This window comes from Nanorana parkeri, unplaced genomic scaffold (genome assembly GCF_000935625.1).
Source record: "Nanorana parkeri isolate BGI_ZX_2015 unplaced genomic scaffold, ASM93562v1 scaffold377, whole genome shotgun sequence".
NCBI classification, from domain to species: domain Eukaryota; kingdom Metazoa; phylum Chordata; class Amphibia; order Anura; family Dicroglossidae; genus Nanorana; species Nanorana parkeri.
Genome location: NW_017306645.1, coordinates 689,754 through 717,159, shown reverse-complemented (window position 1 = coordinate 717,159; position 27,406 = coordinate 689,754). Strand labels below are relative to the sequence as shown.

Below are 27,406 nucleotides of genomic sequence, written 5' to 3'. Positions count from 1 at the left end.
CAGGTTATCTCATTATAGGGACAGCCCTAGTTAAATCATACATTTGTATGCTTTGCACATTGCACGATAAGAATTATCCACAGTTTTTTCCAATTACAGTTTCAAAAACTCACATTTCAGAACTATGCATGCTTTCCTCAGCTAACGGGCAATCTGCATGTTTCTAGAATGTTATCTCTTGCCTTGACAATTGTAACTTCCTCCTAGTTGGTCAACCTTTACATAGGCTTTCCCCCCTTGAGTCTATCATGAATGCTGCTGACAGGCTCATCCACCTTTCCAGCCCATCAGTGTCCACTACCTTTACCTGCCAGTTGGCTTCTGCTTGTCCAATGAAAAGAAATCAAAATACTTACAACAACATACAAAGCCATCCTCCACTCACCTCCAAGCTACATCCTCAACCTTGTCTTGAAATATTACCCAACCCATCCTCTCTGCACTTTCCAAGACCTCCTACTCTCTAGCAACCTTGTCACCTTCTCCCATGCTCACTTCCAGGACTTCTCCAGGGTCTCTCCCATCCTCTGGAACTTCCTTTCTCAACCTGTCTGGCTATTTCCTACTACCGTATGTGCACCTTCAGGCAATTCTTGAGATTGGGAAGCTTCAGGGAAGCTTATCCTGCTTCTACCTAACAACTTAACTTTTAACTTCTCTATCAACTCACCCCCCACAGTTATTACCTTTTTGTATCACTTGCCTTTCTCTTTTAAATTGTAAGCTCTCATGAGCAGGGCCCTCCTAACTCTGTTGTCTTTTATTGTAATGTAATTTTACTGTCTCACTTTATATTGCAAAGCAGTTCCCAAACGGTTGGCGTTCAGTTGGGCTTTAGCAGTTGAAAAAAAAAAAAAAAAGAATATTGGAAAGATTTAGGTTTTTCCTAGGGCTGGTAATGATTAAAATTTTCGTGTTCGATTAATCGAAAAATGTTTAAATCGATTAATCGATTAATTTCGATGAATTATAACGCACATACAGATCCAACTACATTGGCCTATACACATACAGCACAGCAATGAAGTAATAAAATGAACTAGGATCACACTAATCCAGCACGTTATAAATCTCACGTGCCCCACTCAATATGGCCGCCGCTTGAGTGGGGCAACTCAGAATAATAACGTGCTGGATTAGTGTGATCCAAGTTAATTTTATTACTTCATTGCTGTGCTGTATGTGTATAGGCCAATGCCTTGGCTGGCGCTCGTGCAGAAAGTTTCTTGGGCAAACTCACCGGCTCAAGTGGCTCCGTCGGCTAACGAAGGGGGGAGGAGTGCGGTGACGTCACGGACCATCGACGTCACCAGACTCCTCCCCCTCGTTAGCTGTCACGGACATCGACGTCACCGGACTCCTCCCCCTTCCCTTCGTTAGCCGACGGAGCCACTTGGGGAAGGGGGGAGGAGTCCGGCGACGTCGATGTCCGTGATGTCACCGGATCGCCGACGGGACTCCCGGAAGTCCGGACCAGATCTGGATGTGTTTCTGCGTATGCAGTGCAGTGTGTTTTGATGCATTTTTTATGCATTCTGATGCCTTTTTTTTAGCTTAAAATGGGTTTTTAGGTGTGGTCCAGTGCGTTTGAATGCATTTGTGATGTGTTAACATGCATTTGGGGCGTTCCAGACCAGAAAAAATACTGCATGCAGCATTTTTTCCCCTGCACTGGAACTGACTGCACTGGTGTGAACAGAGCCCAGAAATACCATAAGAATACACTGGGATGCATTTCAGGTGCAGACAAAAATTTGGTGTGAACAAGCCCTCAGTGACAACAGTCACCAGGATGAATTGGTTAATTCCTACCTAACAGGGCCACAGACAGGTGTTCTAATCCCTCTCCACTCTATACAAATTGAAAAAAAAGTTATACTTCAAACCATTTAATTATATAATCATTTTAATTGCAATTATTGTTGTTATGTTATCACTGCAATGCTATAACAGCCATGTGTTTTTCCTGCAGATTGAAGCATGTAGCAGCACAGAGCAGTACGAGAAGTATGGCAAATGTTGTTCATTGTGCAGGCCAGGTATGTAACTGGCAAAATAAATTGTGTTAGCTGAGAATCTTGAACTGTGTTTTGTATCTATAATGTATAATGTTTTCAGGATGATGCACGGTGCAGTGCACATGTCTGTTTCCTAATTATCACAGCTTCAGAAGAACTTGGTGATTTTGAATATGTGTTGGAAGGAAATAACCAACAGCAATCTAGAAACCAGTGATCATTGGGTTGTGTCTTCTATAGAACCAGTGCTGATTTTTTTGAGAATTGTGTCAAAAGATGTGGGCTTCTTCAGCCACTCCACTACTAAAACTCTACATTTAAAAACTATAATTAAAATAATTGTTTAATGATTTAACAAAAAATTATTAGTGCAAATACAGGAATCTGCCATAATATCAGCCTTAAGCTAGGAAAGGGAGGGGCAAGCACCTTGAGCCAAAGTCAAGAGTTGAAATATGTTTATGGTAGATGGTAAGGGGCAGGTTGGTGACCAAACCCTATTTCTTAACTGCAATAATAAAAAGTGAAGTCACTGATCTAGCAGAGTTAAGCTGGGTGACAGAGATATTGTTATCACAAGACTAGCTGAACACAATTACTAATGAGTTGGAAGGTAAAGCATCTTGTGTACATGTATTTCAACACCGTGTTTAACTGTTTCTTGGAATTCACCTTTAAATAAATATAAATATATATACTAACACACACACACACATATACACTGAGTGGCCAGATTATTATGACCACCTGACGTTTGTAGACAAATTAGCTATAATTTTGCGCTGAAGTTGCTAGAGGGCCAGACCATTATAAATAGGGAAGCAGGTTGTTTACCACGACAGTAGAAGTGATTTGTTTCTGAAGATACGGGTAAACAACGCGATTTAACAGCCTTTGAACGTGGGATGATTGTTGGCGCTCGGAGCCATGGAGCGAGTATCAGCAAAACAGCAGAATTCGTTAAATGTTCAAGAGCAGCTGTTGTTAAAGTGTTTAAAGACTGGACTGTCAGCCGAAAATCTGGGTCTGAACGTGCGAATTGTGGCCGTCGGCGACTAGTCAATGTTAGGGCAGAACGTAGAGTGGCAAGACGGGTACAAGACAACAGAAGGGCAACAGTGCATCAAATTACTGCAGATCTTAATCAGGGATCGTCTCAAATGATCTCTGAACGCACTGTTCGCCGTACACTGCATCGTATGGGATATGGAAGCCGAAGGCCTGTTCGAACACCTTTGCTGTCTGCAGTTAACAAGATAAAACATCTCCAATTTGCACAGGAACACAAGGATTGGACAGTCGAGCATTGGAAAAAAGTCATGTGGTCCGATGAATCACGTTTCCAGTTGCATCAAGCAGATGGCAGAGTGAGAATTTGGCGGAAACAGCATGAAAGCATGCACCCCACATGCATGAGTACAACCCTTCAAGCTCGTGGGGGCAGTGTTATGGTTTGGGGCATGTTTTCCTGGCATGATTTGGGCCCTTTAATTCATGTGGAACAACGTCTGAATAGCACAACATACCAAAGTATCGTTGCTGATGTTCATCCTATCATGTTGATGGTGTATCCCGATGGAGATGGCTTTTTCCAACAAGACAATGCGCCATGCCACAGTGCTCATATTGTGCAGGAGTGGTTTCAAGGACATGAGGGAGACTTTACCTTGCTTAGGTGGCCCCCGCAATGACCAGATCTCAATCCAATTGAGCATTTGTGGAACGAAGTTGAAAGAGCCATCAGGCAGCTGGTTCCACAACCATCAAATCTCACAGAATTGGATATTGCTATTCATCAGGCATGGTGTCAGATTCCTCGCATCACCTTTCAACATCTTGTGGAGTCAATGCCAAGAAGAATCGCCGGAGTATTGAAGGCAAAAGGTGGCCCAACGAAGTACTGATGGGGTGGTCATAATGATCTGGCCACTCACTCTATATATACAGCAGTAAAATCACATTGGGGGAATTCATGGAGAGACTGGAGCACACAGTTTTCTTATGGCAGCCAATCAGCTTCTCTCTTCAATTTGTTCAGTAAACTTTGAAAATTAAAGAGATAAGTCGATTATTTGCCATGTGCAGGTGCTCCGGATTCTGTCTTTGTAAAGTCTTTGTAAATTCCCCTCAATGTGGAAATGATGTGGCACCTAAAAAACACATTAAAAACACTTTCAGGTATTCCCATTAGAAGTCTATAGGCCAAAAATGCACAATTACACTTCTGTACTACAAAAAAAACATGCATAAAATGCTTAAAAGGTGCAAAAGAAAGCCTCTAAATCACCTATCTACGCTCACGCTTAATGGGGTAACCGAAAGCAGTAAAACCTGACAAATGTTCTAACCCTTCTTTACTATATTCCAAAAAGTTCTGGCTGGCCCAGTCACACCATATCCAGTGCGGTCTGACCTCAGAACACATTGGATCACATAGATCAGGCCGAGCCGCGTTCTGGGCCGGGAGGGGGTATGGCGGTGCCATTCATCTCAATCAGTGGCGGAACTACCACCATAGCGCCCGATGCGGTCGCTATGGGGCCCGCAGCACTTGGGAGGCCCGGATCCCCGCTGCTCTCCCCCGCTTGTATGGGCTGAGGCAACGGGGATCCGAAAAAATTATGGACGGCGGAGGAGCTGCTGCCGTCCAGAAACTGACAGGAGGACAGCGGCTCGGCTCTCCTCCCCGCCTGCCGCTCGATCTTTTCCCCATTGAGAATCTACTTGATATTAAATATCTTACTATCTGCAGTTTGTGAATGAATGGGAAGCCTCTGTACTGAGTGCTTCCCATTCACTGAGTGCTGAGGCTGCAGAAAAAGAAATTGAGGACTCTCTGTCCTCAATGTCTTTTTCTATTTGAAAAGGGGAATGTCAGGGGTCTGTTTAGACCCCTAGTATTTCCCTGAAGCACCCCCAACAGTAATATTAATACATTATAATTAAAAAATAAAAGAAAAACGTGTAAATTATTAAAAAAATAGGCTGCAGAAAAAGAAATTGAGGACTCTCTGTCCTCAATGTCTTTTTCTATTTGAAAAGGGGAATGTCAGGGGTCTGTTTAGACCCCTAGTATTTCCCTGAAGCACCCCCAACAGTAATATTAATACATTATAATTAAAAAATAAAAGAAAAATGTGTAAATTATTAAAAAAAGCACAACCCCCCCCTCCCCTACACATACATAACATACACGTGCACCATATTGTGGTGTACACCAGGCACATGCGCTGCAGTGCGTTGTTAGAACGTATCGCAGTGCGTTATTTTTTTCTTTTGTAAAAAAACCATTAATTTAACTGTGGCAGTGCATGGCAAAGCTTTGTGAAGCATTGCCGTGCGTTGTGATACCTTGTGTTGTGATAACATGATACAGGCGTATATTTAATTGCAACACAAACGCCAACACAGCGCAAAAACCATTTATAACATAAATCGCTTACAGTATTTACAGTTTAGCGTTCCTTCATTTTTTTAATAATCCCCCTTTCCTCAGCCTCTCATATGTGTGGCAACATTAAAGTAAAGTGTTAGGCCTCATTCAGGCGCCATTCACACCAGGGCGGAAGCATTTTACTGTGGTTTCCGCGCGATTTTTTGAAAGAGCATTCTTAATGGCACCGCAGGCACATCCCCTGCCTGCAGTGCGATCGACCTGCACCAGAACACAAGGTACAGGAATGCCCTATGCTCATGCATGCATTATTTTTTCTGATTGCACTGCACCGGAATGGAGGGCATTCCTGAACGTTGTGTTCTGGTGCGGGCGATCGCACTGTGGGCAGGTGTGTGTCTGCGGTGCTATTGACATGAATGGCACCTCCACGCTCCCTCCTGGCTCAGAACTCGGCTCGGCCTCATCTATGCGACCAAGTGCGTTCTTGGTTTGGACCGCGCCGGAACGCACTTGATATGGTGTGACTGGGCCCTAAATGAGCAGGCGCTGAAATCCCTGAATAAGATCATTTAGTGGTTTACTTACTATTCTTACCGCCAGAGAGCAGTTAGTGATTACCTGCAGGGGATGTAAAGAATAAAACTGCCAGTCCATAAGGTCAGGGGACTCAGTGACTACAGCTCCTCGTCCTTTATTTACTAGCCCTGTGCTTGAGAGGATTAGGCAGCATTCAATGGCCTTTATATGTCTTTTATTGTTCTGTCATTTCCTATTTGACCCTCTAATGGCTTTTTATTCAAAATAAATAAATAACAGTCACCATGTGAATCACACTAAAACATGACAATAACTTTATAAACTTTTATTAAATTGTAAATTGTAATAGGATTATTATATGTAGCAATTATAAACTGAACATGCTGCTTTGTAGAATTATTTAACGATGTAAATCATTATGCAAACAGCAATGCCTGCTGTATACCATAGGCTCCAAATCAAAGTTCATCTTGCAAAATTGATCACATATTGGTTGCTATGGGTTAGTGCACAATGTAGATTGCTTCTTGCCTTACAGTGTGTCCAAAGCCCAAACCTTCAGTCTGTGTCCCAGCTGGGGATTTGCCCTCTGTATTCTTCCTCGTTACCATTATCACTGGGACTGAAAAGTTTTGAGTTATCCCTAGAACAAAGATACCTGAGGCATGTTCAGTTGCTCAGCCGCTGCGAGTGCTGAGCTATCAAACCGCCGCTGAACACTGTGCTGCAAGTCAGCGCTCAACACTGCTAACTTAGATGCAGGGAGCTGAGTGTGGCAGATAAGTGTGGAAAATTGTATTTATTAGTCAAAACATATTATCTTCCACCATTTTCCTTAGCACTGTGCAGCCGAATCGTTCAGTGAAGCTGCTGCAGCGAACTGAAGTGCTACAGAACAGCTACTCAGTGCTTGGCTATGGAACTGAATGCACCTCTGTTATGGTGACAACTGTCTAAGGCTACATAAACATGGGTGGCAGCCTCCACCAGCCTCTGAAAAGCAATCCACTGTGGTGGAGCAGTGGCTGCCTGGGGTTCAGGAGGTGATACTGCCTCCTCCAGAATGCATTTAAAAAAAAATCCCAATTGGGATTTCCTATTGAAATAACACATGCCCTCACAGTTGCAGCATGATCCCATTTATTGCATTGGTTGCATTTGATAAGCGGCAGCACCTGTAAAACACGACATGCTTTATATTTGTTGTCATGCTGCAAAGCATCGCAGCCGCGGCAATGTACACATCACGGTTCGGCAGGTGATTGGGGGTTGTAAAACCGCAACTCAACCACTTAGTCTTAACCCTCCTCCCTTGCTGCCAATGTGAATAAGGCCTAAGACCACGATGGACAACTTTGGACATATCAGGGGCCGCACTTGAGGCCCCCCATATTTACTGAGTGCTGCACGATAACTTATATTTTGATACATTTGATTACTAGTAGATTACATCATCACATTACGGATTGGTTACTATGGGCAACTGCTTCAGATTCTGTCTTTTCCAATTTTGATAAGTCTCTCCCATTGTGCTCTCCATAGCAGGAGCAAAAGCTCAGTTGCGGAGTAATTAATTAGCTTCTGGGCTTAGTGCTGGGCCATGCTTATCACCGGCAAAGGCCGCTGGAGTTCCTCTCACTTAATATGGAGCCTGATGTGCCCCAGACCAGATTTGAGGTCTGAAAGACAGCAGGTCACATTTTGGGCATTAAGGGTCTAAGAGGAGAATTACCTCACACCTCAATGTAAACAATGTGAGTAAATGATATGGAATGGCTATTGACTGGAGTTTATCCTGTTGAAATCATATTACAATATAGTGATTTGAAATATGCTTGTTTTACAGGACAAAGACTACATACAGAGTGTACAGAGCGCAGCGAAACGATGTGTGCGATTTGCCTAAATGGGGAGTATCAAGATAAGTGGAGCCGAGAAAAAGAATGTCTTCCACACCAATACTGTGATAAAAGTAAGTGAAATGTGTGTATATTTTCTTGTTAGGTTCTCAGTGTTTAGATTACTTTATCTTATTCATACTGTATATACTTTTATCACTGATTTCCTTTTTGTGGTTTCGCAGGCACACGCGATTAACAGGCTTGACATGTTTGGTATCTATTTACCCAACATGACCCCATCTTTTATATTTTACCAAGAAATTGATTAGTAATAAATGTTTCATAACATAATATTGGGGAAACAGTTTTTTCTTCAAAATGTTTGGTAATTTTTCCTTAATATAGTAAAAACATATAAACCCCCCTGTAGTGATTAAATACCAGCAAATGAAAGCTATATCTATCCCCAAAAAATAAAATTAATTTCAGTACAGCGTTTCATAACAGAACAAATGTCAGTCAAAGTACCACAGCGCTGAATACTAAAAAAATGGCCTGGCCAGGAAGTGGGGTTTAACACCGCGGTCTTTAAGTGGTTAAATTCCAAGTTAATTTTTATCACCTGAACATTTCTGTACATTCTTCATTTTCTTCATTGTATTTAACTAACATTGCTAACCTTTTTGATGTCACTTTACATTACTGTGACCTTCTGACCCATACCATTCACTCAAAGGACCAGCTTGTCAGAACATTTTACAATAGGTTCAGAGATGAAGCAGCAAAGGCAGGAAAAAGGCAGAATCCTGAAGTGTGTTAGGAATACAAATTGTTCGCAAGATAAAGTGATTTGTAAATGTGTCAAAATAAATTGTGTGATGAGCAATATCTGTGTTTTATTGTTTTGAGGCAGGAAGGTGGATTTTCTCAATAAACTGTACAGATAGGCTCCAGATGCCATTGGTGACAATGCATCAGGAAACTTTGGTAATTTAAGGCACGTCTATGACACAGTTTTTTTGCCAGATCACGTGGCATTATTTGGAATGCTTGGAATTAATTTGGATTATTTCTAATAATGGTTTATTATCAATTATATTTTACACCGTTTAAAGGGAATATGACTTTTTAAACTAATATTTTATACCTCTTCTTTTTTATTAAGATTTTGATTTTACAAATAAACATTTACTACAGGGTACACCAGGGACAAATAGAATAAGACGTTTTCTACAGAGAGCGTGCAGACCTGTTGGTTGTGAGACCCCAGTAGCACATGGTTTTGTTTTAAACAAAGTCATGTCATAGCCCATTGCCCTGTAACACGGCTTTGCTGCTGAACAAAGCCATTCATGTCAGCTGACATAGTTATCAATGACTTTATTTACAATCATGTGGCTTTGTTGATAAAGTCATGTGATCTCCATGACAGTGCTGACATAGAAACCATATTACTTTGTACTTATAAACAAAGTGTTAGGATATCATTAGTGTTAGCTCTACGACTTGGGTTACAGTTAAGGTTAAAGGAGAACTATGAGATGAGTGATTTCCACTCACCTCATAGTTCTAGCCGACCTGTGACAATGAGACTGTCACAGGTCGGCTCAGTAGATCGGGAGGTGAGCGAACACATACCGGGTTCGCTCACCTCTCGATCCTGTCACGGCTCTCTGCTGTGACAGTGCGAGGGGCTGGATTCCCCTCTCCCCGCTCCGATCTGCCAGCGCTGACTGGCGGAACGGACGGGGGAGGGGGCGGGTACAGCTGGCTCTGCCTCTAGATAGGCAGAGCCAGCTGTCACTCACGCAGCTGGGCGGATCTCGACGTCGATGTCGGGATCCGCTCTAGCTGCCGCGTCTCAGTATACTGCGAGCTGTAGCTCACGGTATACTGAGCTTAGGGTAACGGGAGGACGCTAGTTTGTGTCCTCCCGTTACCCTAAGGAGAACTATGGGGGAAAACACTGACCCCATAGTTCTCCTTTAATGTTAGGGTTAGTGAATAAAGCTCTAGGATTTGCACTTTTCAACACAAGAATAGGTTCATATGGATAACGTAAATGAGTGTTTCTGACCCTCAAGAGCAATGTAGAGCAATGTAAAGCAGTATGCAATAAAGGGCTATTTATGCATCTGAATACTGAAAAATGGCCTGGATGGGAAGGGGGTTTAACACCGCGAATGTCAACTGGTTAAAGGCCATTTGAACAAAAAGATATGTCATATTTTACTTGTAGGTGGAATTGGTAAGCTCATTTGTCACTAATTTCCTATAACTGTTGGGGGCACCATGACTTTTATAAACCTTCCATCAATTGCATTTGCCACTGCTTGGACATGAAGGCTCATACATTGCACTATAGGAAATCCATGATATAAGGAAACATAAGAGTTCTCATATGCTGATTCCAAGGGGTGTTGGGACGCAGCATCAGTTATTTAGTAACAACTTAGGTTAGAATCAGCTCTAGGGTTTGCATTTTTGACATAAGAACAGGTCCATTGAAAGCTTACTTAACTATGAAAACTACCAAAAAAAACCCTAACTGTTGACTTACCCATTTAAATTGTCCTGGGTTTGCTGAAATTTTGTCAAAGCAAAAACCTTTCCCTGTTGGTACAGTGTATGCAAACCATGGCATCTTAGAAGAAAGGGCTTGGAGACTGACCAGAAAGTATAACTAAACAGGTTATGGTGAGATGGACTTAAAGGAGAACTATGGGGTTAGGGCTTTTCCCCATAGTTCTCCTTAGGGTAATGGGAGGACACAATCTAGCGTCCTCCCGCCACCCTAAGCGCAGTATACCGCAAGCTACAGCTGACGGTATACTGAGACGCCGCAGTATACCACAAGCTACAGCTGGCGGTATACTGAGATGCCGCAGCTGAAGCGGATCCCGACAATTATGTCTGGATCCGCCCAGCTGCGTGAGTGACAGCTGGCTCTGCCTATCTAGAGGCAGAGCCAGCTGTACCCGCCCCCTCCCCGTCCGTTCCGCCAGTCAGCGCTGGAGAATCGGAGCGGGGAAGGGAGAATCCAGTCCCTCCCCTGTCACGGCCGTGACAGGATCGAGAAGTGAGAGAACGCCGGTATGTGTTCGCTCACCTCCCGATCTACTGAGCCGACCTGTGACAGTTTCATTGTCACAGGTCGGCTAGAACTATGAGGATGAGTGAAAAGCACTCACCTCATAGTTCTCCTTTAAAAGGAACCAAAAAGCCCCCCACTGAACCAGTGTGAAACCACATCAGAGTGCAGCTCTGCATGCTGATATGAAATCATCTTTAATTCATTAGTTAAACAAACACATTTTTATTTTGCTTACAATTTGTGGTCTTCTTTGGCACAAATTATGTAATCGTGCCCTAGCGTTGCATCCTGGGAAGGTTACATCAGCAGAGCATAGCTGGAAAATCTCATCTGTAATCTCACAAGATCTTAGATAAAGGCATTTTCCTCCCCTGAGATGACGTGCATGGTCACATGTCTAGTCACATGTGTCAGAGTTCCAGGAAGTAAAGGGAGATATAGCAATCTAGCCTTAGTAAAAATGTCAACTGTGACAAAAATGGGGAGAAAAATAAAAATAAGGTATGCAAAGGATAAAAAGCTGGCAATTATCTAGAAGTATGTATTTGTAGATTGCCATTTCTAAAGGTGTCTTTGTTGTCAGTTCAAAGATATGGGTAAACCTCCTCTTTAAGGTAAACCTGTAATGTGAGCTCAATATAGACTAAGGCTATAGTTCCCCAGCAAGCAACATGAGGCAACACTTCATTTATGTACTGTAGCAGACCCAAGCATTGGTTTTTGGAGGAAAAGAAGGACATTTTTCCAACTACAGATATGATTTTTAACCCTAAAAGAGAAGTGAAGGCAATCCATTTTTTGATTCAGAAGACATTGACAAGGATTTTATTCCTAATTTTAGGATAGTGGACAGAGCCATGCAAATCATTATTTTATGAACTTGGGCCAACTGTACATCCAGAAATGCTGATTTATAGCACAGATACATACAGCCAAATATTATAGAGCCATTTATTCCAAACTGCATACAGTAGTTTCAGACCTCGTCATTATCAGTGCAGTGCATGAAAACCAATGCATGTGAAACTGATAACATGAAGCTTAAAAGAGAACTATGGGGGAAGTGTTTTTCCCCATAGTTCTCTTTAGGGTCACAGGAGGACATATACTAGCGTCCTCCTGTGACCCAAAGCTCAGTATATCGTGGGATATTGCCCACAATATACTGTGAGCGCCGCAGGCAGGACGGATCCCGACATTACTGTCGAGATCCACCCAGCTGCGTGTGTGACAGCTGGCTCTGCCTATCCCCGTTTGTTCCTCCACTAAGCACTGGAGGATCCTAAAGGAGAGGGGGGAATCCCTGCGGGCAGCGGATGTTGATAGTCACTGCAGGGAGACAATCGAGAAGTGAGCAGATCGTGCATGTTTCTACTCACTTCCTGATCGATAGAGCAGACCTATGACAGCTTCTTTGTCACAGGTCGGCTCTAACTATGAGGATGATTGAAAATCACTCACCTCATAGATCTCCTTTAAATCTATACAGATGTAAAAGACACAAATGAATGCAGCTCTGTACTCATTCAAATATCATTGAATGTATTCATAAACGCAATCAGTGTTAGTACCTGAATGTGACTTGGTGTCATCATATTGCAGTCCATGCACACCAGGGCTCAAAATGTAAGAGGAAGAAGCAATGCAAGTAGCCAAAGCACTAATTGCCTGACTAGAAGTGCGTTGATAGGAGGGTAATGCAGAGTGACAGAGAAATGAGCTCAGCGTAGTGTTGCTACTTCTTTCACTGTCCATTCAAGGGCTGGAGGCAGGTCCACCACAGCCTGGGTTTAGAGAAAATTGGATGAATAATGCTGGCCATTAAACTGGACATCTAGTGGGGGAAAATAAGTAATTCAGGGGACAGCTCTGAGTTGAAGTCAAATATTGCAGCAAAAGCTGCTATTTTATTTTAACTTTTAACAGGGACACAAGTATGTAATTAATAATGTATAATAATAATACAAATTATAATAATAATATGTACATGATGGAATCCATTGCTCAATAAATATGCAGGTTTTGCTTCTTGCTTTATAGTTTTGCAAAGCAGTTGTGGCAGCCAGGTCTGGCATACCGAAAGCAATAGACTCTCTTTGTAACTATGTAAGATATTTTCTTAGCAGTTGTTAAGCACGGAGTTTGATTGATTACAGTGAAATACACATAAGTGCTAGAATAGGAATTTGCAAAATGTTGTATGAAATATAACTTTTGATAAATATGAAAAAGGAAGTATGCAAAAACACGAAAACCACTATGAATATAGCTTTCCATCAAACGCTATAATTCAGAATGTGTACAATCTATGAAAGCACTGCACACTGACTGCTGCTCATATAATACATTTTATTGTAAGCCTTGGTAAAACATGACAGCTCAGATCCTCTGGGCAGTCATGTTTTACAGAGATTTACAATAAAACATATTATCCATGAGCAGCAGTGGATGTGTGGTGCTTTCATGCATTATGAATTCTTTCGACTGATGACAGACTGTGTTCTGCACTCTGAGGCTTCTCCTGGTGCATTAAAGTAGTTCCAAAAAAACTGGAGCAGCTTGTTTATTCCTTGCCAAAATGTACACAACATAAAAATGCACTATGCATTATATAGTCAAATGTTTGTGGACACTTGCCATCACACCTATTTGAGCTTCTTGGATATCCTGTTCCAAAACCATGGTTACAAATTTAGAATGATCTCCTCCTTTAAAGCTGTAACAGCCTCCACTCCTTTGGGAAGGATTTCCACAACAGGTTTGGAGTGTGTGTGTGGGAATGTGTGCACATTCAGCCAAAAGAGTATTTCTGAGGTCAGGTACTTGGACTTGTTGGATGAGAAGATCTGGCCCGCAATCAGCATTCCAATTTATCACAAAGGTGTTCATTAGGGTTAATGTGACACAAAAGTCAGGAGTTACACCTTAACAATGCATTCAAGTACCTTAACTATTATAAAAAATTTAATTTACTTATGCAACACTCAGCTGTAGATCCTTAAATCATCTCTGAATTGGTGCTGACACTGTCCTTCCTTCTGGAGGGGGGCTACTTTTATTCCTCATGGTTCCTGTGTGTGTTGTAAAGTAGCCCCCTCTCCAAGATGGACTACAATCTCACATTTGGTTTACTCATTTGTATAGAAATTATAGTCTATCACTGGAGCAAACTTTGCTTGGAGCTGTGGCTACTTTACAACACACAGGACCATGGGGAACAAAAGTAGCCAACTTCCAGAAGGACAGTGCCGGCACCAATTCAGAGATGGTTTGAGGCTCTACAGCCGTGTGATACAAAAATAAGCTACATTTTTGTTAATAGGTAAGGTATTTAAATGCATTTTTAAGATTTAACTCCTGAGTTTAGTGTCTCTTTAAGGTCAGGGCTCTGTGTAGGCCACATGAGTTCCTCAAAATTCATCACAACTTGTCCTTATGTACCTGGCTATGTGCACAGGGGCACAGTCATACAGTAACAAAAATGGCCATCTCCAAATTGTTGCCACAGGTTTGGAAGCACATAATTGCCTAAAATGTAACCTGTAACATTAACTGTACCCTTCACAGGAAACTCCAGAACTCAGTGTCTACGAATTTTTGACAATATAGTGTAGTTTCCTTTTAAAGTGAAACTGTGTTGACATTAACTCCTCTACACTTCAAGCAACCATGCATGGCAGCAGAGCTGTCCCTACACTATTTGCTGCCTGAGGCAGGGGTGGCAGGGGATGTTGTACTGCCAGTGTATGGTCGTTCCAGGAGGGGTTTGCTATCCGTTAATGGTCTTTGGGGGCTGGGCAGTAAGTTGTGAGAGGTTTTGGTGTGCTGCCAGCGGCTCTGTTCGGTGTTCCTCTCAGCTCCTTGCAACCAGTGACTTGTGGCCTGTGTGCTGCATTGTAACTGTGCTTACATAGAACATGCTGACAGGAGGAAAGAACAGTGTGAGCAGATGGGTGGGCAAAAAGGAGATGACTTAGGTTTTTTCTTATTTGTGTAGCGCTCACCCCCGAAGGAGCCGCTGAATAACCGGATATTTCTATACCCCTACACCAATGTACCGCCCAAAGCGTGGATCCACAGCACACCAACACACCTTTGAAGAGTTTTATAGTAGATTTACTGACAAATCAGAGATGAACAACTATGATACAATAGTAATGACAGAAATCCCCAACAATAATGTGTATCAACAGGCTGAGGCACTCTGCGACCCAGTAACTGCAGCTATCTGCTGTCAGTACTGAGGTATGTGAGGCCAATTGTCTCTAAAGGCTTTCCCCTGAATGGGGTGTATGTCCCTTTAAGGTCTCCCTTTAAGGCCTGTTCACATGAGATCAGGTCCTGATCAGCAGACGTGGAGCTGCTGATGCATTGCGTTTTTGGCCGCGTTTTTGATGCGTTCCAGCAAAAAAAAAAAAATTATTTTTTTTGGCTGGAGTGGGGCTGTTAGTATGTTAGCCCTCGTTCACACCTGAACATTTTGTAGCGCGTTCTACGCTCGACGAACGCTCTACAAAGCGCTCAAACATGAAAATCCCATTGTTTTCAATGGGTCTGGTTCACACCTTGGCGTATTTCAGCCCGTCCCTAACGCTCTACAAAACGGCCCACGCCTGAAAAGGTACATGTACTACTTTGGGCCGTTTTAGTTGCGCGTTTCCATTTGGATACAGCCAAGTAGCCCTCGGAAACGCGCGTTTGTCGCGCAATTTTTTTACCGTGAATCGCGGTAAAAAAAACGCGTGACAGACGCGCATATGCAATACGCCTAGGTGTGAACCAGGCCTTAGCTGCAGCGCAGTGCGTTTTTGACGCGTTTGCGTATCCTGACCGTATCCGGACCTGACAAAATGTGACATGCAGTATTTTTTCTGTCGTAAGCTGAACGGACTGCGCATGTGAGAACTGTAGCCCATAAAACACATAGGGATACATTGGGATGCATTTTGAGTGCAGCAGCGTACGGAGCCGGTCAGCACACAAAATGGATGTCGTGTGAACAGGCCCTTAACAATATCCGAACCTCCCTATACTACTGGCCAGTAGTGGTGTCCTAAGCTAGCCGGCGTTGGGGCCCTTACTGTAGTGCAGATATGAACAGCAAACAGGTTGTCAATGTGGCCAAAGGCAGGAACTGGGCGTCCTCTCTCTCTCTCTTCAGTTCAGGCGACATAGAGGGAAGTCATCTGGGTCCCCGACAAAAGGTCCTCAGCCATCCAGGATGTTTGCAGTCCTCTCAATTGGCTCCGTCTGGCTCCCTCTCTCTTTGCTGGGCTGGCTGGATAACTACGGCGGCTGGTTCAGCCATGCGACTAGGCCTCGGTTCAGGCGCTCGAACACAGTCTCTCTGGTTCAGCAGATGAACATCCATCCTTCAGAGCGCTGCTGTACAGATTCTGTGTGTCCCAATCTGTCAGGGGGAATCACACAGCTCTGCTGCATGCAGTCCTAATTCACACAGGGCCCCACACAGGCCTGTCTTCTCCAGATCCCCCAGTCAGACTGGGCACGCTCAGTCACTGCAGTACATAGCCCTCCTCCTTCCTCTTGCACAGCATCCTGGGAGTGATAGTTCACAAGAGCTCTATTAGCAATCCCCAGTGTCAGCTCTGCACTGCAATCCCCACAAATCTCTGCTTCAGATCACACACAGGGACAAGTTAACTCCTTACAGTTAGGAACAAGAATCGCTGTGATAGCACATACTGTATATGTATATTATATAGGGGCTACATTTGCATCAGAGAAAAGTCAGATCACCAGACTGGCTGTACAGGCTGTGTGTATCTCAGGACACACACTATTACTATGCCACCCTGATGAAGGGACCCTGCGTAGCTCCGAAATGTTGGTTTTTGCACGTGACGCACCTCTTCATATAAATAAATACAAACACAAATTTATAAGTATTCATCAAGTGCTGGTGATCTTCATTCGTATCAAGACTTATTTATGCACGGCGCCATCCGTGATCATCACTGCGAGCACCACCATTTACTGTATGGTCCTAAACGCTGTAAGGAGTGCAGAGGGTACATCTGGACATTGCTGTATCTCAGGACAGAATAGACAGAATGTAAGTTGCCAGCGAGAGAGCAATGCCTCACTCATCCAGCCAGCAACGAAGCCACACATACAAAGCAGCCAAGTATTTATCTCAACTGCCATGTCCTGCATCTTGCTGTTCTCACCAGCAACAGCACTAGTGCGACAGAAGCCTTAAAGTGACCACAGGTTTCTATGTAACTATTACAATCAAAGTTTAAATAATTGTATTTCCTTTTTGTGTTTTGTGTTAAAAAACAGAATTCAAGGCCCATTCACCTGCAAAAAACTATGTGTCGGGCTTGTGGTGCCATTCAATTTCAACGCCACCCTAAATGCGTCAAAGCAAATCACGCATTTTTGCACAAAGGGAGCTCACAGCTCCAGCAGCATCACAGAATCAAACAGCTGCATTAGTGCCTTTGCTGTGATTGAGGCACGTAGGGCAGCTTATTGAAAGGAATAGGCTGCCCAATGCAGACGCGCAACAAATGCACAAAAATGCTACATGTGTTCTTGGCTTAATTTACTTATATAGGGTTAGGTTTAAACACATGGATGTAAAAAACATTTAAATTTGCCTTTAGAGGCACTTGCAGCTGGATCCTTACCTCTCAGAGATCCTTGATTCCATGCATAACCTAAATGTTTTAATGTTTGTCTTTTTTTTCTTGGTTTCTTGCATTTAGTTGGTGCAATTCTTTAAAAAATAAATATTGCTAAACATGACAGTTTTTTTTTAGCTGTGTGAGGTGAAAATCAAACCTGTACTCATCTTAGTTGTTACCCGGTATATTTCTCTTTCGCTAGACTTAGGGTTCCAGAAGATAAGTGAGGGGACACAAAAACAAAATGTAGAATGCGTTTGTCAAGATGGGAAGCATTGCTCCAGCACAGAATGCGAGACTTGTGTGTTTAATACACTCTGCGCCCCAGGATATGGAGTCACACGGAAAGGTGAGAGAGTGCTGATTATTGTGAAAGAAATGTCTTGGCCAAATGATACATCTTAAAATTAAGACACCTGCATTGAGGAAAATATGGAGGCTGCCCTCTCCTCAAAATGCTTCTTGCCTGGCTTTCATATGATAGGGAAATGTATAATAGATTTTTGTTAATGCAGCATTTCACAATGCAAAACATGTGCAGTGTGAGTCCATTGACACCTATGGTACTTGTGCATTATGGTGCCATTTTAAATGAATGGCACTGCACAGAGTGCCTTGTGCTACCTTTGCAGTAAAATGCAAATCAGTGTGATGCTTCGGTCTGAAGGAGGCCTAAATGCTAACTATGCTTTCAAATATCCTAATGACCCCCCTCCCCATGCTAATAAACCCTGTCGCACTTAGCAGGCGATGCTGTTTTGGGGACTACACAGTATTGGGTGATGCTCAGTCAGAGAGGCCACCCTGCAGGTTTTTACATTGGGACCTATGAAGAACCCAGTTCCATTAGAACTCTGCGCCTTGACATTGCATCTTACTGGCCCCCTACCATTGCATGCCTGAATCTCCCAACACCCTCTACACTGCACTCCAACACCCCTGACTCTAAACCTCCCTACTTCCCAGCACCCTTGTCACTGCATATCAACACACCAGACACTACACCCCTGACTTTGAACCTCCCTGCAGCCCTGACACTAGACCCCAGCACCCCAAACACTGCACCCAGATGGTAGGCCATTACTGGATCTCAATCCCAGACAACTAGAATGTGGTTTGGAGCTCAAGGGAAGGTCCCAGTATTAGTATAGTGTTCCTAATAAATTGCTCTGGAAACATAGCGGCATATAGTACCTAAAAAATGTTTGAGTACACATGTCAAACTGAAATACATCCTTTAGATAATACACTTGCAATGTGCTAATTAATATCAATCAAATTAATTGGTCTGTTTAATAAAACTACACAAGCAATTAGCTGTCTGAATTAAGATTGCTGTCAGCAGCACGGCAGCTTGGTCACTGGTATTGGGGCCTCGGGCATAGCAAATATAAGCCAGGAAAATATGTTATTGTTTAATTTAGTTGTTACTTATTAACATGAGGTTCCCTATACAAGGATACAATAGTGGGTTTCATCTGCAAAGGGGTTTTTGTTTTGCATCATGGGAAAAATACACCCAACTATGCAAAAATAATACTTGGTAGTCAAGGATACTAAAAATTACTATTTAGCCTACAGGGCCCAATTATAAAGAAGCAGTATGATCTTTCCATGAGGGTACTGATAAACAGCGGCATGTTTATAACACACAGTGATGTGCTTCAAAAATGTGCATAGCACTGTCCTTACTGTGGAATCCGAGATTTATTTAACAATTAAAATAAGTACTGTGAGAAAAACAGCCTGTCACATGACCTGTCATTTCACATGACTGGGCTCCTCCTGTTCTCTGCAGCGTTATGTCTGTATGGTGTGCCCTACATTTTATGAATCGGAAGTTGTATTCTATGCATCACACACCTTACAGGCTTTCTTACAGTTAAAATGCAACTGAAGCCATTTAAAAAAAAAAATTCTGGAGAGGGATTAGAACATCTGCTTTATATTGCTGTCTGTGTCCCTGTTAGGCCTCATTCACATGAGAAAAAGCCGGCACGTACAGCTCCGTGCTGCGTGCAAACCCTTATCGGGCAGCTCCCGTGAAGGACAGGTGCTGCGTGTGATTAGTACGCAGCCCCTGTCCTTCTCTATGGGAGTACGCGGCCGTACGCCGCCCTACGCTCACCCCAAGTGCAAGTCCGTACGGGTGCGGGTGTCGCGGCTCGGACGCAGACAGGATCCATCCTGTCAGCGTACGAGTATGGGCACCCACACGGACGTGCACGGCGGGTGAGCATTGGGGCGACTTACGGCCGCGTACACCCGTAGAGAAGGACAGGGGCTGCGTACTAATCACAGTACTTGTCCTTCACGGGAGCTGCCCGATAAGGGTTTGCACGCAGCACGGAGCTGTACGTGCCGGCTTTTTCTCGTGTGAATGAGGCCTTAGGGAGATTCATCCTCTCTATTTGTCCTGGTGACCGTTATCACTGAAAGTAAAAGAAAATCCCACATTTTGAGTGGTCACCAGAACAGGAATATACAGGAAATCTTCCAAAGGGGACACTAGTTCTGGTGAGTCTGCTAAGCACAAGGGATTTCCCTCACTTTGTGGCTTCAGATAGGAAGTGAAGACAAATCTCCCCAATAGGACACATATGGCAAAAAAAAAACCCCAACAGAGGTTATAGCCCTCTCTTACTCTATCCAAAACTAAAAACAATTTTTGTCTGAAGTTGTACTTTAATGCAGTGAATAAGATGATGACGCCACCATATTGTCATAAGGAAATAACAATCTTCATCAGTGCACCTTGGTATAGAGCCTTGAGAAAGGGTTCCTGCAAAGTCCCGAAACATCAGCTTGTAATACCTGATGCCTGTTGCCTGTGGCTATCACTATACCAAGGTACATTCTTGAATGACTTGCAGGTGTAGAATTGAGTAATCACTGTGGGGTCCAGTGGATAATGGCATCTGCTTTGCACTATTAATGGTCCGCTATGTGTCATGCAATCATTCCCTGTTTTAACAATCTTTTTGTTTTTTTCAGCTGAAAAATATTCAGACACTGAGTGTGCAGTATGTCCATACGGAACCTTCTCTAATAGTACATCGGATACAGAGCCATGTAAGGATTGGCAAAGGTAAGACCTATGCAGAATGGCATGTACATACTATGCAAAAAACATTAGCATCTTAGCACTGCATCGCGGTGCCTTAAAGATGAACTCTGGGCAGAAATTGTATTAACTCTTCTAGTGGGGCAACCTTGCACTGCAAGGGTTAACTGCTTGTTTTTTGCCTAGGGTCCAAAAAAAAAGTTATACTCACCCATTCTTTGCTAGCAGCGCTCCTTCCAGCCGCTCTCTTTCTTCGCTGCAGCGATAGTATGTCCCATGGAGTCCTCATGTCCTATACACTGTATTAGACATGATGACTCGAGGATTCCTAGACCACTGCAGAGGAGGGGGAGAAATGCTCCAAGGATTGGGTGAGTATAACTTTTTTTATTTTTTACCCTAGGCAAAAAGGAGCAGTTAACCCTTGCATTGCAGGGTTAGCCCCACTGCAAGGGTTAATAACATTTCTGCCCAGAGTTCTTCTTTAATGAATAGCCTGCCAAAGCACCACAATGCAAGCAAAACTGGCATGCACCATTTTTTTCCAAAGCAGCGCACCTAATGCACATTCCATGCAGTTTGGTGCACTGGAGGCCGGGTGTGCTGCCCACTACTATACTAGTGCATTGGGTTGTCATTCAAAATGTATTTAGCCGTGTGGTACATGCGTTAACATTTATGTGAATAGTAATTTGACCTTAATGACAAAGTTTCTGTCATAAGGCAGAACACTACAATTATCAGCATTGAGATTTGTTTAGTTAGCTGCTGTGTGTACTAAGGGTGGAAGTATCAGTTGGGTCAAATGGAGCACATTTCCATTGCTGGCTTAGGGGAGCTATTCATGCAGCTGTGACTGTGCACATATAAGAGCATTCTGTAGACCCAGATGTGTCTACATCCTCCAAGAACAAGTACATTTTAAAGATTTTATTTTGGGATGAAGGATGCTTGAGATCCTCTATAGGCCTAATGAAGCAAGACTGATAATCAATATTAATTACAAGCTGAAAAATGTTCATATCTTACAGAATTTACATAACTGCTGTGTATGCGAGAGCTTCTGGTAAACCCCGATAATCTCGGTACAGCTACTGCAGCAGTGTGCATATCAGTGGAATGTAGAATATTCCAAAGTCTCTTTTTTAGTGTAAAGTTCCCCACATGATGGGGGCTATTCACAAAGCTGCCGAAGGCAGCCGAGTGAATAACCCAGCCGAAGTGAAGTGAGCCGAACAAAGTTCAGCTATTCACTACGGCTGAAATCAGCTGTACATCGGCTGGCTTCGGCTGCACTTTGGTCAGCCGAACATGCTCTCCATGTTTGGCTGAGCCGAAGTGCAGAAGGACTTTGACTCAGCTGATCCAACATCTGGATCGGCTGAGCCAAAGCTCCTGCAGCTCACTCGCTGACGTTCGCCCCTAATCACATAGGGGCCGAACGTCAGTGAGTGAATAGCCGAAGGCCGCCGAGTGGCATTCGGCTATTCTGCTTGGTACCTCCGTGGTACCGAGCAGAATAGCAAATCAGTGAAAATAGTTTTTTTTTTAAAAAGGTTACAAATTTTTTCAAAATATAAATAAATAGTTAAATTAAAAAATAAATAAAGATTTTTTTAAAAAGAAAAGAAGAAAAAAAAAATGCAAAAAAAACCCCAATTGGGCGGAGCTAGCAGCGACAACTTGCTCCTCTTAACTGTTTTCTATTGGCCGGCACCTGCTAGAGCCTTCTAGCAGGTCCCAGCCAATGAATAACAACTGGGCAGAGCCGGCCGTGACGTCACAGCTGGGTCCACCCAGCTGTCATTTGCAGGCCTGGTTCACACCTAGGCGGCATCGTTTTTGCGCATTTTTATGTGTGTGAGCAGCATATTTGCGCGTTTATGCACATTTTCATGCACATTTTTGGATGCGTACATGAAGACACGCATTTTAACTGGCAGCTTATGAAACGTTGTGGGCAATGGAAGAATGCGCGTTTAAACGCGCAAAAACGCTCACGAAAACGAGCAAAATGCTTCTGCCGTGCGTTTTTGGGCCTTTTCATTAAAGTCTATGGAGCAAAAATGCGCTTTTAACTGCCCAAAGAAGCTCATGTACCTTTTCGTGGTGTTTGACGTTTTCCTGCTGGTGTTTTTCTGCTCAGGTGTGAACAAGGGCCATTGAAAAACATGGGATTTCTTGTGTTGGGCATTTAAAAGAGCTTTTCCAACTGCTCAAAAACTCCTAGGTGTGTACCAGGCCTTATTGGCATTCTGACATTACATCGTTAAATGGAAGCCAGTACGATGAATATAAATTATAAATAGCAGTTTCAATTTCATTTATTAATAAAATGTTGTAGCTACAGGCAGCAGTAACTTTGAAGAACTCAATCAAGATAACTCTTTAATTGCAAAGTGTTGAGTAAATAGGCTATTTGATATAAATGTGTGTGTTTTTTTTTTTTTATGAGGAAAACCTGTTTCGGCTCCATAAATTAAATCTGCTAATTTCCTTCAAAGGAATTCCAAATGAACAAAATGCATAAATTGCATCAAACAGTAATGCTGCTTGCTTTAGGCCTACTGGTTAATAAAACATCAGTCGATTAAAGTTATCCCCATCACAAATAAAGATGGAGGCAGAGTGTATATATCTGTTTTCACGGCAGTAAAGCATATTTCAGTTCTATTGGCTTTTATGTCCGTTAGCCTTATTTAGTGTTGTATACGGTGGCTGTGCTGATCACGTTCTAGTGCAGCAATGCTGGCTAAGTGCAGTGTTTTAGGTGCTGTGTTTATATATATATATATGTTAATGGAATAGAGAGTGGCAAAGTTAAAGCTGAACTCCAGTCAGACATCTAAATACATACATAAAATACAACATTGAAACCTGCCAAAGGATTTGATTTCTGTCCATGCAGCCCTGAGATTTACACAGTCCGGTCATGCACAGGGCCGGATTTACTCTCTCTGCTTCCCCAAGGCCAGGTTCCTCAATGCGCCCCCCTGTATGCAGGCTGCATACAAGTGATCTCGGCGACATTGCCAACATCACTTGTACAGAACAAGCGGCGGCTTCCCCGCTGTACATTTAGCCCTGCTTGCCCAAAGCAGGGATAAATGTAGAAAACAACTACTGGTCCGATGCACGGAACTGCATATCCCGGGCGTTGGGAGATAGGAATTCCACACCCCTGCTGCCCCTCTACTCCCTGCTGACCAAGGCTGGATTTCCCACAAGGCCAACCGAGGCCCAGCCCTGGTCATGCAGAACAGCCAGGCAGATTACATCAGTTTACAGCTACCATTTCTGTTAGTTATAGGCTGTAGAAGAGATACAGCGGTTCTGATTTGTACCTCCAGCCTGCTCATTGGAGAATGAAGGAGCAGCAGCTGACTGTTGAGATCATCCCTCTCTGCTCACTCTGCTCCATCCTCCTGTCAGCTGCTTCCTTTCAGCACATTTGCATGTAATACACTTGACTGAATCCTAGTACTTCCCTTCCTTCTCTCAATATACCAGTGGTGCAAAGGGCTGACACCAAGTCCGTTGATTACACTAATTGCATTTAAATAACACATTACATTTTATACTAATGAATAACAATTTGTTTTATTAATGAGTTTAGATTTAAAAGTTCTAAATGTACAAGTCAAGATTGAAAACTAATCCATGAGATGAATACAGGGAGCATAGCCTACGGCTTATCGGTTCAATTTTTCATGCAGACATTTCTGTATTGCACCACTTCACCTTAGTCTCTTTTGTTTAAAATCTGGTGATCTAGGATCTCACCTGCTGCTGATGCTGGAACACCCGTCTTTATTTCAGCCTTTCCTGCCTTCATTCCTTCCCCTGGCTGGGTGAGAGAGGACTGCCAAGGGAAGCCAATAAAGAGCCCTACTGAGCACAGTTTAACCTGTTTCCATCAGTGTAATGCATATATGCGGCAGTATGGTGGGTGCCGCCTTAACACTGAGCCGCTGCATAAATGCGTCAGCTGGCTTTGCTGTTTTGGGGTGCACAGTGACTAAGCTGACACCGACATCTCAGTTACCATTTACAATTGGGATCTATTGGGACAGGTTCCCAATCATGTGACTACTGTGACAGCCAATCATAGCGATCAGATGATCTGGAAGCCAGCCTCCAAAGCCTGGCATTCACAACCCCTTAAAGGAGAACTATGAGGTGAGTGCTTTTCACTCACCTCATAGTTCTAGCCGACCTGTGACAATGAGACTGTCACAGGTCGGCTCAGTAGATCGGGAGGTGAGCGAACACATATCGGGTTCGCTCACCTCTCGATCCTGTCACGGCTCTCTGCCATGACAGGGGAGGGACTGGATTCCCCTCTCCCCACTCCGATCCGCCAGCGCTTACTGGTGGACGGACGGGGGAGGGGGCGGGTACAGCTGGCTCTGCCTCTAGATAGGCAGAGCCAGCTGTCACTCACGCAGCTGGGTGGATCCAGACATCGATGTCGGGATCCGCTCCGGCTGCGGCGTCTCAGTATACTGTGAGCTGCAGCTCGCGGTATACTGAGCCTAGGCTAATGGGAGGACGCTAGTTTGTGTCCTCCCGTTACCCTAAGGAGAACTATGGGGAAAAGCACTGACCCCATAGTTCTCCTTTAAAGGGCCTCTGGGAGTGGGCAATGGGGGGTTAAGCATTGTGTATAATTTGTGGCTCAGTGATAAGGGCAAAGTGGCTGGCAAATTCAAGAGCATTCACTGAGCCCCCATATGCATGTGCACTTGAACGCCCCTCTCTATTGGTGTACATGTGAACAAAGCTTAATTTCCAGCGGCTGTCTTTAGGTTACTGGAATCTGGGACTGTCCTAGAAAACCCAACACTGATGGCTGCCATGAGGCACTTTTTCATATATTACATTTATCCTCAGGCTATTTGTGGGTTACATGCCATGATTTCTAAGCACAATATGTAATAACTTGTTATGTTTTTGTTCTAGATGTACTAGTTCACAAGAAGAGAGCCACCCAGGAAGTACCAATACGGATGTTGCCTGTGGTAAGTTGTTCAAAGTGGGGGTTTTAAAGGGAAACCATATTATTGTTTACATATATAAACTATATTGCCAAAAATATTGGGACACCCCTCCAAATCATTGGATTCAGGTGTTCCGTGAAATTTTCTTGCGACTAAATATTCCGCGGTCAACCGTAAAATGACAGAGTGGGGTCAGCGCATGCTGAAGCGCACAGTGCGCAGAAGTCGCCAACTGTCTTCAGAGTCAATAGTTACAGCCCTCCAAACTTGGTGTGACCTTCTGATTGGCACAACAACAGTGCATAGAGAGCTTCATGGAATGGGTTTCCATGGCCGAGCAGCTGCACCCAAGCCTTACATCAGCAAGTGCAATGCAAAGCGTCGGATGCAGTGGTGTAAAGCACACCGCCACTGGACTCTAGAGAAGTGGAGACGTGTTCCCTGGAGTGACGAATCACGCTTCTCTGTCTGGCAATCCGATGTCCCAATACGTTTGGCAATATAGTGTAGCTCCTATGATAGCACTCAAAATCTCAAACACAAGTAAAGGCGAATTGTTCAGTCTCTAAAAACCTCAGGATGTGTTGTATACTTTATTACTGGCATACTGGAACTGGAACAATCTTGAAAGCAAATTGTCCTAGAAGTTGATTTGATCATTAGATTCTATTAACAATGATCACTTATCGTTAGTCATTATACACTGTGGAGGTTCCATTAGCTAAAATGAGGGAAATGACAGCAAAAGATATAAGTGTACATTCCCATTAAAGAGGAAGTTATATCTGCATTCACTTTATAATCTGAACCCATTCTGTTTGCATTTCACTATAGCAATGCCAAGACACATGTCTGGTATTAGTTCCTCAATCATGCTGCCGAAATGGTGATTGATCGCTAACCATTTGAACAAATGACTCCCTATGCTGCATAGTGGACTTTAACAGCAATTCATTTGTCATGACCAGTTTAACAAAGTTACAGCAATATACGACCCGGTGCTATTAATGCTTCTGTATACTGCTGTGTAGCTCACAGCATAGGCTACTTGTTCCATCGTTGAGTACTAGTACTGCTCTTAGTTCCCATTCACACTGTCGCAGTGTATTAATGAACACGCGTCAACGTGTACAGTTATTCACACCAGTAAGGTGTGCTGCAGTGTATGGAGAATATGATAGGAGGAGAGGGCAGAGTGATTGAGAGATGAGCTCTTAAGTGTACTGCTTTTCCTTCACTGTGCAGTCACAAGGTGGCGGTGGGGTAAAGACTTGTGAGGGCTAGTTCACACTAGCCACAGTGCGTTCCGGCCCGGATCTGGCCGGAACGCACTGGATCGCATTGCGGCTGGCTCACTTTGTTGTGGGCGGGAGGGGGTGTTTCTCAATGGCAATGAAGCCACGCCCTCTGGCCGCAATGCGATCGGCCGCACAGGCACATCAATGTCTGCGGTCTGGTCAGAAAAAATGCTGCAGGCACTATTTTTTCTGACCGGACCAGAGCGGAATGCAGACATTGATGTGCCTTGTGTTCCCGTGCGGCCGATCGCATTGCGGCCGGAGGGCTGTGGTGTAATTCACTTCAATGCACTGCCACGCCCCCTCCTGCCCCATAACAATGTGGGCCGGACGCAATGCGATGCAGTGCGTTCCGGCCAGAATGCACTGTAGCTAGTGTGAACTAGCCCTAAGTGAAAGTGAAACAGCAGCTCTCCCTTCCCCCTCCCTCTCTTTTCATCCACATCCCTCTCCCCTCCCTATCTCCATCCATTCTCTCACCCCAACACATATCCCACCAAACCT

General features: G+C 43.7%; 1 protein-coding gene across 1 annotated transcript in view; it reads left to right on the top strand.

The window, feature by feature from the left end:
- Nucleotides 1–27,406, top strand: part of CD40 (CD40 molecule) — a 33,315-nt gene that overhangs the window by 1,360 nt on the left and 4,549 nt on the right. Inside the window, exons 2-7 of the mRNA XM_018559039.1 lie at nucleotides 502–586; nucleotides 1,973–2,039; nucleotides 7,799–7,924; nucleotides 17,743–17,889; nucleotides 20,535–20,628; nucleotides 25,567–25,625. Of these exons, the coding sequence (XP_018414541.1) occupies nucleotides 502–586; nucleotides 1,973–2,039; nucleotides 7,799–7,924; nucleotides 17,743–17,889; nucleotides 20,535–20,628; nucleotides 25,567–25,625 (578 nt within the window). The remainder of the gene's footprint in view (nucleotides 1–501; nucleotides 587–1,972; nucleotides 2,040–7,798; nucleotides 7,925–17,742; nucleotides 17,890–20,534; nucleotides 20,629–25,566; nucleotides 25,626–27,406) is intronic.